Source organism: Canis lupus, chromosome 32, assembly GCF_048164855.1.
Source record: "Canis lupus baileyi chromosome 32, mCanLup2.hap1, whole genome shotgun sequence".
Classification (NCBI taxonomy): Eukaryota; Metazoa; Chordata; class Mammalia; order Carnivora; family Canidae; genus Canis; species Canis lupus.
The window spans coordinates 5,632,351-5,647,725 of record NC_132869.1 but is presented as its reverse complement, the minus strand read 5'-3'; the positions used below and the strand labels follow the sequence as shown (position 1 = coordinate 5,647,725).

Here is a 15,375-nt window from a genome sequence, read left to right as displayed (position 1 = left end):
CTCACCCTGGAATCAGATGCTCTCTGAGAAGTCTCCCTGGTTCCATTTAAGAATGGAATTTGAGACCCAGATCTGGGCGATTGTCCAAAATCTTGATGGCACAACAGAAAGCCCTTTTTGTGAACTCGAACCTGCTACTCACATGGAAAACAGGCTCACCACTCCCCCATGCCCACCCCATCTACAGGGAATTGGTGTCAGGAGAGGGGGCTGCCTTCTTCTGGTTCCTTTTGTCTACTTCTCTTACGCACCCCGACCTGTCAATCCTTGCCTTTCAATCCACTCCATAGCCGGCCTAGTCAGGAATGCCGGCCCCTTTCAGGCAGGTGTGGGAAAGCATCCTCCAGCTGGTCCGAATGCTGGCTCTTAGGAAAACCCAGTGATCATCTCCGAGAGGAGGACCCTCTAGACTTTGTGCTTTTCTTTTTGAACCAGGGCTCTTATCCGTACCCTCTGCCCCATGACCTTCTAAAGGAGATGAGCTAAAATGATGCTGCCGTCGCCATCCTGCTGGTGCAGTGGGACTGCCCCTGCCCTTGGCTCTAGCCCCAGGCCCCCTGCACTCCCACCCACTCAGGCAGCGGAGCCCGAGGATGTGCAAGAAAAGCCTCAGTTCTGGTCCCCTGTCCCCGGTGTTGGCACGAGCTCTCAGACGTTCCCAGTGCGAGAGGACTTATTACGCCCACAGAGAGGCAACAGCAGACGACAAGAAGGGGGCGCATGGCAATGTGCTCAGTGTTCGAGGGTGCGATGTGCACGTCTGCCATTTCTCCCTTCCAGTGTTAGGTTGACCAGCTTCCCGCGTGAGCAGCAGAGGCCCCTTCATGCCCTGGTGTCCGGCTCCTGCATAGTTGAGGGGGGCAGGCCAGATGCGTTGTAAACTGCGGGAGGGGTGGATTTTAACGGACATGAAAATTATGAAGCTCATTCTTGGCATTTGTCATTTTCATTTCCAAATCTACCATTAAAAAAAAAAATCTCTGTATCCAAACAGTTTAGAGGATATAAGTGTTGTATAAACTTGTTCCTTAACAGAAGTTGGTTATCTCTTTGAAACAACAAAAAAACCAATGTCAGTGTATTTTATTTAGAGTAAAATGAGTCATCTCTTTTATACATTATCTCCTTCCGATTAAAAAAACAAACAAAAAAGCGACACAAATAAGTCCCCCCAATGTCCCTTCTCCTATTCTGCCTTCAGATTAAGTGTTCTGTCTTTTATAATCCCACAGAAGAGAAATCTGTGGAGCATGTGTCTGATATTCTAGAGCTCATTTAAGTCCACTATGTGTTTGAAATGCAACAATATGTGGAAACACTTATACAAACCGTGGTAACAGAGCCCTTTTTTTTCCCCCAACATAGCTTTCCCTCTGCCAAGAAGTTTTTTGGCAGTTTTTAAAAGGTTCACTCTATTAAAAATGTTATAGACCAAATGGTTTTCCGATTGTCTTGACTGGGGGCACCGACTGAAGCCGCAAGAGGAAAGGTTGCAGAAGTCAGAATGTCTCGTTTATTTACATAGAGGGTTGTTATTAATAGTCAGACACTCCTCCAGAGAACAGTTTATGTGTACGGCTCATAACAAGGCTGTTGGATTCAAAAGTAAAATGAGATAAAACTGTTTGTTTTAAACAAAGGCTGTTCAAAGTGAGGAGCTGAGTTTCCAGTGCCCCTTGTGTTTTAGAATGTCGTATTTTCCTGTTTATGTGATTGTCGGTGACACTGGTGTGCCTCGGGGCATTGCAGAGAACTTTATTAAAAGCTACAACCGCCACCAGCTTTTCTCTTGTGGTCTATCTTTCTGACACGATATGCCTTTCATCTAGCTTTGTTTCCAAAATATGTGTATGCAGATATCCAGGGGGACACACCAAGTATTGCTTCTAAAATAGACATTCACCAAATTTGATCCATACTTCTGCATTTGTGTTTTCTTCTCTCCCCATTCTAGAACAAGAAACTCCTTTATGAGAAGATGAAGGGAGGACAGACACGAAAGCGGAGGGTAACGTGCGGCCGGCTGGGCTGTTGGTGGGATGCCTGGAGCTTTCTGAGTGTAACCCTCAGTTGTTGCAAAAAAGCAGAAGCCTTTCACATGCAGCAACCCTGGGAAGGCAGGACCTGCAATGGCATGACCACGATATAGCACATGCTTTATAGTGGAGCGCTCTTCTGTGGTCCTCCCACACTCCCACTGCATTCGAGAAATATGGGTTGCATCCCTCCCACAGATGTGGGAATTCAGGGAGCACGTGAGGGTATCTTTCCTCAGAGGAGCTCTAGGCCACTGGGGGCAACTGCTCACACACCTGCACCAATTCTATAAAAACACAGGACAGGAGCAAGGAAGTGGTTGCTGACCTGCAAGCTCCAGACAATGCTTCTGAAGGAAAGTAGGGGCAAAAGATGAGATGAACAAACCTCATTCTTCCTACATACCCTCTTCTGCACCTCGCCAGACCGATGTAAAATCTACTAGATCTGTTGTATTTGTTCTCTGACTGGTGAACTGGTCTCAGGCTTAGTTATTCACCATCTCAGGGCTGCCCATGGTGGGGCATTGGTCTGGGTATCATGCACTGAGCCGCTGGGTATGGCCTCCTGTAAAGCTGAAGGTCAAGTTTGCTTTGAGTTTCCAATGCATTTGATGGCATGAGACTGAGTCAGTGGTCAGTGTTGATTCTGACAATCCACTAGTGCCCTAGTGGAGTGAAGGGCCTGGCCACCTGCCTCATTTTTCTGATTAGGTGGAAGAAGATGTTAAAGTCCTGCTAGTCCATAGCAAGCGTTGCCGGATAGTAACCGCGTTAGGTAACTATACTTGCCAAACCGTATACCCAAGGCCACTGACTGTGTATTTAGAACAGCAAGTGGCCTGGATCCTGGCATCATCTGGGAATCTGGACAGTGGTAGTTGCGGCCACTCTGCATGGTTTGGCTGAATCCGGTCAGAGTGCTGGAGGAAGTGTAGATTTTCTGGATGCAACATTAATTCATAGGCCCCCGACGCAAGGTTCCAAGCCCGTGTGCTGCCTGACAAAATACACATGACACGAGGCCAGTTTTCTATCGAGAAGCAGTTGTCTGGAAACATCTTCTTTGGGAGAGCTAACAGGATTATTAGGGGTTTTTCTTGGGTGATTACAGTTTCCAGTGGCAAATGGTGGCAGAAAGGGTCTGAAGGATGTAATGTGGTCTTGAGAGAACATCAAGAAATTCTATTTCAGAAACTCAGAATACACATAATTTACCAATAAGATGGCTTGAATATCTCCCCGTGGCACAACAAGAACATTCCCAAATAAGACCAATGACTGACCCAAAATGAATAACAGGATGAAGCTTTAATTGTTTCTATGTCCTGGCTCACCATTCCTTCTGGCCTGACTCGGATAATGACCATGGGTCAGGATTTAGGTCATTTTTCCGTAAAACCAGTGATTACCAAAATTCAGAATTCTGGCTAGGACACACGTTACAAAGGATTGTATGTTGGCCTCAATTTCCTCCACATAGGAAAGGCTTACGATTTATGAAAATAAGGGTCATTTTGACCCAGTGATATCAAGTTCTTCCTGTTTCTCAGACAGCTACAAAACCCTGTGGTCCTGCTATAAATCCTGGCCCCCTCAGGACCGATGGGAAAACAGAATTTGTCTTCCTGCCATGAGGCCTCAGGTGATGCTTCCACTTGATTGAAAACTTTAATCACCTCCCCAGGTGCACCAGTCACCAAGGGTTTCTCCAACAAAGCTCAGTATCTGCTGTGGATTTCCAAAGGACATTGAAAGCAGGAATCTGGTCCCAATGGGTCTTCCAGTTTTGAAATGGAACAAGTGTTCCCTTCTGTAACCTAGCCAGTATCTCTCACCCAAGAGAGAAGAAAAATATATAAGTGCCTTGAGTTCTTCAGTGGGTAATTGAAATCAACTCTCACTCCTAGTATTCCTCTTAAGTATAAGATTCATTACTAATGAACATTTATCAAAAAAAGTTCAAGTGATTACTCCTTTTACTTCCCCTGCCCTCCAGCATTTGACATTTTCTGCGTCTGAGCAGGAGGACTTGGTCGTGTGGAAGTCCCTTCACCAAGAGGTTCTCCCTGGACTTACAAAAGACCCCCAGGTGGTTTTATGGGACTTTTTGTATTTGCTCAATCCAGCAGAACTCCAGGTTGCTTCATGAGTAAAAGATCAATTCCCCTTTGAATGATCACCTTTGCAAACTTTGTTAAGATGCATCTTGTTAATATTTGAGATCTACTGTTTATCTTAAAGAGTCTATCAATCTTTTATTTCCATATTTGAAGAATATGAAAATCTCATACCCTTTTTAATAACTTGGAATTTTCAGAATACTATTACTAAAAAACAAAAAAGGTATTTTTGATGTTGAGTAGAATTTTTCAGTCTACATTTGCATCACCTCCCTGGATATTCCCATGTGACCCTCTGGAGTAAGCCAGCCCATTCCAGTGGACACTCTCTGATGTAAAAAAGTATTTTCGTTATTTTAAATATTTTAAAGATGTCTTCCCAGCAAAGTACTGTGTTTTTGCGACATGTCTCTTTTCAGATGTGAAGACATCCATACTTTGTAATTCTCAGCTTGTTTGCAATGCATTTTTACTGGATGAGTGGGGCCTTCCATGATTCATGCTTTTAGCTGTGAAAATGTGGAAGGACATTTACAAATACTACACTCAGGTTCCATTCCTTCTCTTTTGGAGAATGACCTGCTCACCCTTCAAAAGAGCCAAGGCCGACCAATGTCCCATTGGCAAGAGAGACCCACCTGTGAGCTGCCGCAGTTCATTCCCCAGGGACTTGGGATTACTGATCATTTGTAGCTACAGCTTCTTCCTTATATTTTTGTTCAGTTATGGGAAGGTGACTTCAAAAAAACCAATATCCTCCAAAACTTTTGAATTTTTTCCTGCTTGCTAAATACTCTGTTGTAAAGCTCCAATTACTAGTTCAAATCCAAACCTCAAAAAATAGATATGTATTAGAGAAGGACTGGAAAAACCTTGACTCATTCAGAATAGCAACCGATGAAAGATTTCAGACTGTGAAGTCCTGAGTCAAAAATAAAGGCACCTTGTGTCTAGCTTACTTCTTTTCTTTAGCTTTTGAACCTGACTGACAGAAGGTGGAAATAATTACTAGGGCTGCCGATGAATCCCCTTGAGGTGGAATACCAGCATACAAGAACCAATACAGCAACGGGATGTCCCAGGACCAGTCTGCAGATGCCGATTCCTGCTTGGTCATGTTCTGTCGTCGTCTTTAGAACATTCTTATAAAATATTCTCTCTCCCACTGAATAAGGCTGTAGAGTAGTAACTTTATGTTATATGGGGCTTGGTATCTAAGTTAGTCCCCAGAATTTATCAGCTGGCTCACTCCAAATCCTTGTGCCAAAAAGCAGGAAGGGGACAGATTGCATTCGATAAAGAACTCTTGGGTTGCGTGAAAGACACAATGAGACACATCTGTCAGGGAGAGTGTTTCTCGGGCCACTGAGGCATTTGGTAGGTAATCATTTGGTAGGTGGTAATCATTTGGTAGGTGGTAGTTACCACTGTTACCTTGTTTTTGACCCAATAGGGCCGGAGGCCATTGTTACTTGCACCTTTTGTGAGATGTCTGTATCTGATGTTCAGGTGTAATACCAGACCATGTTTTTTTCAGAGTGTCAACCCATATCTGCAAGGACAGAGACTGGACAACGTGGTCGCAAAGAAGTCAGTCCCTCATTTTTCAGATGAGGATAAAGACTCAGAATAAAGAGAAGATGCTGGTAGAAACCCACACCGCCGGTTAGGTCTCGGTACTGCTTATGTGCACGTGCAATTAGAGCCCCTGTGAATGGCAGCATGTTTCTAATTTAGACTAGTATGGATGAAAAGCAGCTGTGTTTGATGTTGCATTGTCCTTTCCACTGACAGCTCTGCTTTCTACTAAATTAGAATAAGAGCCTTTTTCTTTTTAAATGTGGATCTGCGATGGGCATTGAAATTAAAGTGTATATATCAACAACAGTAAAAAGCAAGGCTATGAATGAAATGTCCTCAGATTTCTTGCAGCTTAACATGGTGTTTTGGGCTGCACTCCTTTGGCCAAGTATGTAAAAAACTGGCATTTGATTTTGATTATGTAGTTCACCCAGCCCTTGGGCGTCGTTACACATCAATAAAGAAGATTGTACTCAAGAGGAGGAGCAGACACATTTCACTTGGCTACATCTTAATAAACATGTATGCAAGCATTGGCATGTGAAGCTTTTTTATTTAGATCATTATAAAAACAATTTATTTTTTTACTGGAACAAACTCACAGATATGATCTTATCTGATCTTAACACTAATACTGTGAAGTAAATGGGGACAGGCGGCACTGTGTCTGTTTTACAAATGGTGGGGCTGAGACTCCTGGCCTCTGTGGAAAGTGGAAGTGATACAGTCGGTACATGGTAACTGAGGTCTTTGCCTCTGAGTTATTGTTGTTTATGCAGCAAATTTTGGGTTGCTGCCACCTGCCAGGCACGGGGCTGGGCGCTGTGGGTGCATCAGTGACTCAGGTTGACACCACCAAGGTCGTAGGGCAGCAGAGCCCATAGTCTGGGTCACAGAGCATCTCCTTGTGGGCACCGAGGAGGTTGGTCAGCTCCACACTGCTTTGAAAGTGTGGAGCAGCAGATGCAGGTGCGCTCCCCTGCCTGTTTCTGAAAAGGGGTGCAGTTTTCATTCAGCCTCGTCCTTTCAAGTCAGAAAGTCAATTCAGTGGAATGCTAGCAGGATTCAGGGCACCGGTGAGATTATTTCCGTGTCCTTTACCGCTCTTCACTGTAAGGAAGTGGCCTCGATGTCCTGGTCTATGGAAGGGAGGCCGCAGTGAGAAGGCACTGAGGGAGGAAGATGGATAGTCTTGGTTTGAATTTAGTGACTGCACATGAAGTCTAAACGTCAGTGACTCATCTAATAGAAACAGACTGACCGTCTTTAGCTAACACGTGAGTCCGTTGTTATCATTTGTAAAAATCGAGAAAGGCACTGGTACCTTTTTCATAGCAGGAGACATTTTTTCTAGAGAGCTTCTGTGGGCAGTGTGCCCACATTTCACAGCATGACATCGGAAGCGCCGTGGCCACCGGATCCCCCAAGATGTTTCCCTGTGTCCTGGAGCCGTACGAGCTGGGGGGCTTCCCCGAGGAAGCTTGTGTTTTGTTGGCATCTAGTTACTTTTCATATCAGTTTTAGCTCTCAAAGAAAACCAAAAGATATCTCTTTTTCTGAGACTGGACAGAAGGAAGGCAAGGGGGCTAAAAGCAGATGTTTTGAGTCATGGAGAAGGAAGCACAGGTGATGCAGGAGGAGGTGAGGTCACTGTGCCCCTGTTGGGCTTGTCTGCCCTCAGATGCACTCTCTGCTCTGTCGTTCTAGGAATGGCAGGCTGGGTTTCCAAGGCTCTCTTGTCAGCTGAGCTCTCTGCTCACATTTCATGTGAGGTCACAGAGGAAAGTAGAAGGTGAGAGAAGGGGAAGCAGCACGGTGTTGTGCATCCTCTCCTAGTAGCTGCATCTTCTCTGAGGGCCTGTCTCCTCTAGGTGAGCATGGCCTCTGGCCTCCAGCCATGTTGCCTCCTCCCCTGGTCCCTGCAACATAAGGAGGCCATGGCTTCTGCCTTATTGTTAACCCCTGGGTTATTTAACCCACTCCTATATAGCTTCCTGGCTCTTCCACCACCTGGGCAACCAGTTTTCTATATTAAATTCCTTCTGTTTGAAATCTTTAGAGTATTTTCTGTTTTCCTGATTGGACTTTGCCTGATAGAGCCATCATCGGAAGAATCAAGAATTAAGTACTGTTAGAGTCATCATCAGAAGAATCAAGAATTAAGTACTGTGAAAAAAATTTAGAGTGACCAATACGGGGAACAGATAGGATGGTGCTTCTCAATCTTTCATGTGACTATGATTCACATATTGTTAAAAATGCACACTCTGAGAGGCCTTAGATTTTTTATTTCTTATAAGTTTCTAGGTGATGCTGATGCTGGTCCAAAAACAAAATCGGAGTAGCACAGAAATAGGGGAGTAGGAATGGAAGTGGGTGAACTGCACCAGGAGATCAACTCAACTTAGTCTGAATTTGTGAAGGCCCTGTCAGCATGGCCACTCTCAGTGACTTCCGAAGAAAAGCAGAGAGGGCAGATAAGAGAGTGAGCCCCACAGTAGAACACCAACAAGTCAAAAATCCTAAATGCCCAGAGAAGGCAACCCTGAGATGCCCCGTTATAGATGTGAGACTTTGTGATGGGTTGGGCTGAGACCAATGATTTGAGAAGTCAGAAAAATGTAGGAAATGATGTGGATGAAAATAAAGTCAAGGAGTTGGCAGTTAGGGGGGAAGCTGAGTTTGGATCCTTGACAAAGGAAAATTTTCACGTGCAATAAATGATGTCTCCATTGGGACAACTACAAAAAATAGAACTGAATGGAGCTAAAGACCAATGGACTTCAAGAAGCAGAAAAGCCATGAGGTCAGGGAACAAAAGACAGAATCATCAATGTGAGAGGTCAAGTCTTCAAGTTAGAGGGGAAGGTCAAGTACCAAGGTTCTGTACAAAATCAAAGCTGCACCATAAGTTTGTAGAGTGCAGGGTTAACCCAAGGGCCAGAATATTCTGATACTAACTGGAAATCTGAGCGCCTAAGCATAGATGTTTTTTTTCTTCTTCTTCTTCTTACAAAGTTCTAGATGCTCAAAGGGATCTGTGACCCTCAAAAGGTTAGAAATCACTGTCAAGACTATCTGTTGGCAAATTGAAATTAAATAAAATATTTTTAGAAATTAAAAAAAAAAAGATACCACTGTCAAGAGTAGCAGCATGAGCCACGTTGGCAGTCACTGAAGAATATAAAAGTTTGTCACGCAGGGCCTGTGAGAAAGAAGACAGAATAACTTCTCTCATGTAGATTTCAAAAGGAGATCCTCGTGCTCAATCATTATCAAGGGGCTCTATGACAGCGGGTGAAAAACCAAGGAGTTAATGCCTAATGGCTAGATCAGGCCCAGAGCACCAGAATTCACTGGTAAATCTGATCAAAAAGGGGTGGATATTATGTGCCTCCTTGTATGATTAATAAGAAGTAATATCAACAAAATATCCTTGACGGGAGGAGGGGCAAGACGGCGGAAGAGTAGGGTCCCCAGGTCACCTGTCCCCACCAAATTACCTAGATAACCTTCAAATCATCCTGAAAATCTACGAATTCGGCCTGAGATTTAAAGAGAGACCAACTGGAACGCTACAGTGAGAGGAGTTCACGCTTCTATCAGGTAGGAAGACGGGGAAAAAGAAATAAAGGAACAAAGGCCTCCAAGGGGGAGGGGCCCGCGAGGAGCCGGGCTGAGGCCGGGGCGAGTGTCCCCAGGACAGGAGAGCCCCGTCCCGGAGACGCAGGAGCTGCACCGACCTTCCCGGGGGAAAGGGGCTCGCGGGGAGGTGGAGCAGGACCCGGGAGGGCGGGGATGCCCTCGGGCTCCCGGGACACTAACAGACACCTGCGCCCCGGGAGATGCGCCGAGCTCCCTAAGGGCTGCAGCGCGCACGGCGGGACCCGGAGCAGCTCAGGGGGGCTCGGGGCGGCTCCACGGAGGGGGCTGCGGGGCGGGAGCGCGAATCCAACAGTGCAGGCTCCGGAGCACAGGGCGCCGGGACACAGCCCAGGATCCGGCCTCCCCCGGGACAGGCAGAGGCCGGGAGGGCCCAGGACAACGAGGACGCTCCTGCCCCGAGCTGAGCAGATCAGCGGCCCCGCCCCGGAGCCTCCAGGCCCTGCACACGGAGAGCTCCGTGGTTACTGCGGGGGCTGACTCCAGGGCTGCAGAGCTGGCCCCGCCACTGCGGTTGTTCCTCCTGGGGCCTCACTGGGTGAACAACCCCCACTGAGCCCTGCACCAGGCAGGGGCTGAGCAGCTCCCCCAAGTGCTAACACCTGAAAATCAGCACAACAGGCCCCTCCCCCAGAAGACCAGCTAGACGGACCAGTTCCACGGGAAGTCAAGGGACTTAGAGTATACAGAATCAGAAGATACTCCCCCATGGTTTTTTTTTTGTTTTTTTTTTTTTGGCTTTTTGATTTGTTTGCTTCCCCCCACCCCCTTTTTTCCCTTTCTTTCTTGTTCTTTCTCTTTTTCTTCTTTTTTCTTTTTTTCTTCCTTTGTTCTTTTTTCTTTTTCTCTTTTCTTTCCTTCTTTCTCTCCTCTCTTTTTCTCCTTTTCCCAATACAACTTCTTTTTGGCCACTCTGCACTGAGCAAAATGACTAGAAGGAAAACCTCACCTCAAAAGAGAATCAGAAACAGTCCTCTCTCCCACAGAGTTACAAAATCTGGATTACAATTCAGTGTCAGAAAGCCAATTCAGAAGCACTATTATACAGCTACTGGGGACTCTAGAAAAAAGCATAAAGGACTCGAGAGACTTCATGACTGCAGAATTTAGATCCAATCGGGAAGAAATTAAAAATCAATTGAATGAGATGCAATCCAAACTAGAAGTCATAACGAGGAGGGTTAACAAGGTGGAAGAATGAGTGAGTGACATAGAAGACAAGTTGATGGCAAAGAGGGAAACTGAGGAAAAAAGATACAAACAATTAAAAGACCATGAGGATAGATTAAGGGAAATAAGCGACGGCCTGAGGAAAAAAAACCTACGTTTAATTGGGGTTCCCGAGGGCGCCGAAAGGGCCAGAGGGCCAGAATATGCATTTGAACAAATCATAGCTGAAAACTTTCCTAATCTGGGAAGGGAAACAGGCATTCAGATCCAGGAAATAAAGAGATCCCCCCCTAAAATCAATAAAAACCGTTCAACACCTCGACATTTCATAGTGAAGCTTGCAAATTCCAAAGATAAAGAGAAGATCCTTAAAGCAGCAAGAGACAAGAAATCCCTGACTTTTATGGGGAGGAGTATTAGGGTAACAGCAGACCTCTCCACAGACACCTGGCAGGCCAGAAAGGGCTGGCAGGATATATTCAGGGTCCTAAATGACAAGAACATGCAGCCAAGAATACTTTATCCAGCAAGGCTCTCATTCAAAATGGAAGGAGAGATAAAGAGCTTCCAAGACAGGCAGGAACTGAAAGAATATGTGACCTCCAAACCAGCTCTGCAAGAAATTTTAAGGGGGACTCTTAAAATTCCCCTTTAAGAAGAAGTTCAGTGCAACAATCCACAAGAACAAGGACTGAAGAGATATCATGGTGACACTAAACTCATATCTCTCAATAGTAACTCTGAACGTGAACGGGCTTAATGACCCCATCAAAAGGCGCAGGATAAAAAAGCAGGACCCATCTACTTGCTGTCTACAACAGACTCATTTTAGACAGAAGGACACCTACAGCCTGAAAATAAAAGGTTGGAGAACCATTTACCATTCAAATGGTCCTCAAAAGAAAGCAGGGGTAGCCATCCTTATATCAGATAAACTAAAATTTACCCCGAAGACTGTAGTGAGAGATGAAGAGGGACACTATATCATACTTAAAGGATCTATCCAACAAGAGGACTTAACAATCCTCAATATTTATGCCCCAAATGTGGGAGCTCCCAAATATTTAAATCAATTAATAACCAAAGTGAAGAAGTACTTAGATAATAATACACTTATACTTGGTGACTTCAATCTAGCTCTTTCTATACTAGACAGAAAGCACAACATCTCCAAAGAAACGAAAGCTTTAAATGATACACTGGACCAGATGGATTTCACAGATATCTACAGAACTTTACGTCCAAACTCAACTGAATACACATTCTTCCAAGTGCACATGGAACTTTCTCCAGAATAGACCACATACTGGGTCACAAATAGGGTCTGAACCGATACCAAAAGATTGGGATCATCCCCTGCATATACTCAGACCATAATGCCTTGAAATTAGAACTAAATCACAACAAGACGTTTGGAAGGACCTCAAACACGTGGAGGTTAAGGACCATCCTGCTAATAGATGAAAGGGTCAACCAGGAAATTAATAAAAAGATTCATGGAAACTAATGAGAATGAAGATACAACTGTTCAAAATCTTTGGGATGCAGCAAAAGCAGTCCTGAGGGGGAAATACATCGCAATACAAGCATCCATTCAAAAACTGGAAAGAACTCAAATACAAAAGCTAACCTTACACATAAAGAGCTAGAGAAAAAACAGCAAATAGATCCTACACCCAGAAGAAGAAGAGAGTTAATTCGAGCAGAACTCAATAAAATCGAGACCAGAAGAACTGTGGAACAGATCAACAGAACCAGGAGTTGGTTCTTTGAAAGAATTAATAAGATAGATAAACCATTAGCCAACCTTATTAAAAAGAAGAGAGAGAAGACTCAAATTAATAAAATCATGAATGAGAAAGGAGAGATCACTACCAACACCAAGGAAATACAAACGATTTTAAAAACATATTATAAACAGCTATACGCCAATAAATTAGGCAATCTAGAAGAAATGGACGCATTCCTGGAAAGCCACACACTACCAAAACTGGAACAGGAAGAAATAGAAAACCTGAACAGGCCAATAACCAGGGAGGAAATTGAAGCAGTCATCAAAAACCTCCCAAGAAACAAAAGTCCAGGGCCACATGGTTTCCCAGAGGAATTCTATCAAACGTTTAAAGAAGAAACCATACCTATTCTACTAAAGCTGTTTGGAAAGATAGAAAGAGATGGAGTACTTCCAGATTCGTTCTATGAGGCCAGCATCACCTTAATTCCAAAACCAGACAAAGACCCCACCATAAAGGAGAATTACAGACCAATATCCCTGATGAACATGGATGCAAAAATTCTCAACAAGATACTGGCCAATAGGATCCAACAGTACATTAAGAAAATTATTCACCATGACCAAGTAGGATTTGTCCCCGGGACACAAGGCTGGTTCAACATTCGTAAAACAATCAATGTGATTCATCATATCAGCAAGAGAAAACCCAAGAACCATATGATCCTCTCATTAGATGCAGAGAAAGCATTTGACAAAATACAGCATCCATTCCTGATCAAAACTCTTCAGAGTGTAGGGATAGAGGGAACATTCCTCAGCATCTTAAAAGCCATCTACGAAAAGCCCACAGCAAATATCATTCTCAATGAGGAAGTACTGGGAGCCTTTCCCCTAAGATCAGCAACAAGACAGGGATGTCCACTCTCACCACTGCTATTCAACATAGTACTAGAAGTCCTAGCCTCAGTAATCAGACAACAAAAAAGACATTAAAGACATTCAAATTGGCAAAGAAGAAGTCAAACACTCCCTCTTCACTGATGACATGATACTCTACATAGAAAACCCAAAAGTCCCCACCCCAAGATTGCTAGAACTCATACAGCAATTTGGTAGTGTGGCAGGATACAAAATCAATGCCCAGAAATCAGTGGCATTTCTATACACTAACAATGAGACTGAAGAACGAGAAATTAAGGAGTCAATCCCATTTACAATTGTACCCAAAAGCATAAGATACCTAGGAATAAACCTAACCAAAGATGTAAAGGTTCTATACCCTAAAAACTACAGAACACTTCTGAAAGAAATTGAGGAAGACACAAAGAGATGGAAAAATATTCCATGCTCATGGATTGGCAGAATTAATATTGTGAAAATGTCAATGTTACTCAGGGCAATTGACACGTTTAATGCACTCCCTATCAAAATACCATGGACTTTCTTCAGAGAGTTAGAACAAATTATTTAAAGATTTGTGTGGAATCAGAAAAGACTCTGAATAGCCAGGGGAATTTTACAAAAGAAAACCATATCTGGGGGCATCACAATGCCAGATTTCAGGTTGTACTACAAAGCTGTGATCATCAAGACAGTGTGGTACTGGCACAAAAAGAGACACATAGATCCATGGAACAGAATAGTGAACCCATAAGTGGACCCTGAACATTATGGTCAACTAATATTCGATGAAGGAGGAAAGACTATCCACTGGAAGAAAGACAGTCTCTTCAATACGTGGTGCTGGGAAAATTGGACATCCACGTGCAGAAGAATGAAACTAGACCACTGTCTTGCACCATACACAAAGATAAACTCAAAATGGACGAAAGATCTAAATGTGAGACCAGATTCCACCAAAATCCTAGAGGAGAACACAGACAACACCCTTTTTGAACTCAGCCACAGTAACTTCTTGCAAGATACATCCACGAAGGCAAAAGAAACAAAAGCAAAAATGAACTATTGGGATTTCATCAAGATAAGAAGCTTTTGCACAGCAAAGGATACAGTCAACAAAACTCAAAGACAACCTACAGAATGGGAGAACATATTTGCAAATGACGTATCAGATAAAGGGCTAGTTTCCAAGATCTATAAAGAACTTATTAAACTCAACAGCAAAGAAACAAACAATCCAGTCATGAAATGGGCAAAAGACATGAAGAGAAATCTCACAGAGGAAGACATAGACATGGCCAACATGCACATGAGAAAATGCTCTGCATCACTTGCCATCAGGGAAACACAAATCCAAACCACAATGAGATCCCACCTCACACCAGTGAGAATGGGGAAAACTAACAAGGCAGGAAACCACAAATGTTGGAGATGATGTGGAGAAAAGGGAACCCTCTTACACTGTTGGTGGGAATGTGAACTGGTGCAGCCACTCTGGAAAACTGTGTGGAGGTTCCTCAAAGAGTTAAAAATAGACCTGCCCTACGACCCAGCAATTGCACTGCTGGGGATTTACCCCAAAGATTCAGATGCAATGAAACGCCGGGACACCTGCACCCCAATGTTTCTAGCAGCAATGTCCACAATAGCCAAACTGTGGAAGGAGCCTCGGTGTCCATCGACAGATGAATGGATAAAGAAGATGTGGTCTATGTATACAATGGAATATTCCTCAACCATTAGAAACGACAAATACCCACCATATGCTTCAACGTGGATGGAACTGGAGGGTATTATGCTGAGTGAAGTAAGTCAATCGGAGAAGGACAAACATTATATGTTCTCATTCATTTGGGGAATAAAATAATAGTGAAAGGGAATATAAGGGAAGGGAGAAGAAATGTGTGGGAAATATCAGAAAGGGAGACAGAACATAAAGTCTCCTAACTCTGGGAAACGAACTAGGGGTGGTGGAAGGGGAGGAGGGCGGGGGGTGAGGGTGAATGGGTGACGGGCACTGAGGGGGGCACTTGACGGGATGATCACTGGGTGTTATTCTGTATGTTGGTAAATTGAACACCAATAAAAAATAAATTTATTAAAAAAAAAAACAAAATATCCTTGACGTAACAATTTAACATGAACCTCTGGATTTAACTCCCTGCCA

General features: G+C 44.0%; 1 protein-coding gene across 4 annotated transcripts in view; it reads left to right on the top strand.

Moving 5' to 3' along the window:
- SCG5 (secretogranin V) overlaps positions 1-6,273 on the top strand; it is a 53,907-nt gene extending 47,634 nt beyond the window's left edge. For all 4 annotated transcript variants that reach the window (XM_072808820.1, XM_072808819.1, XM_072808818.1 and 1 more), the window contains exons 5-6: positions 1,955-2,008; positions 5,697-6,273. In XM_072808820.1, the coding sequence (XP_072664921.1) occupies positions 1,955-2,008; positions 5,697-5,792 (150 nt within the window). In that variant the 3' untranslated portion in view covers positions 5,793-6,273. The remainder of the gene's footprint in view (positions 1-1,954; positions 2,009-5,696) is intronic.
- The last annotated feature ends 9,102 nt before the right edge of the window (positions 6,274-15,375 follow it).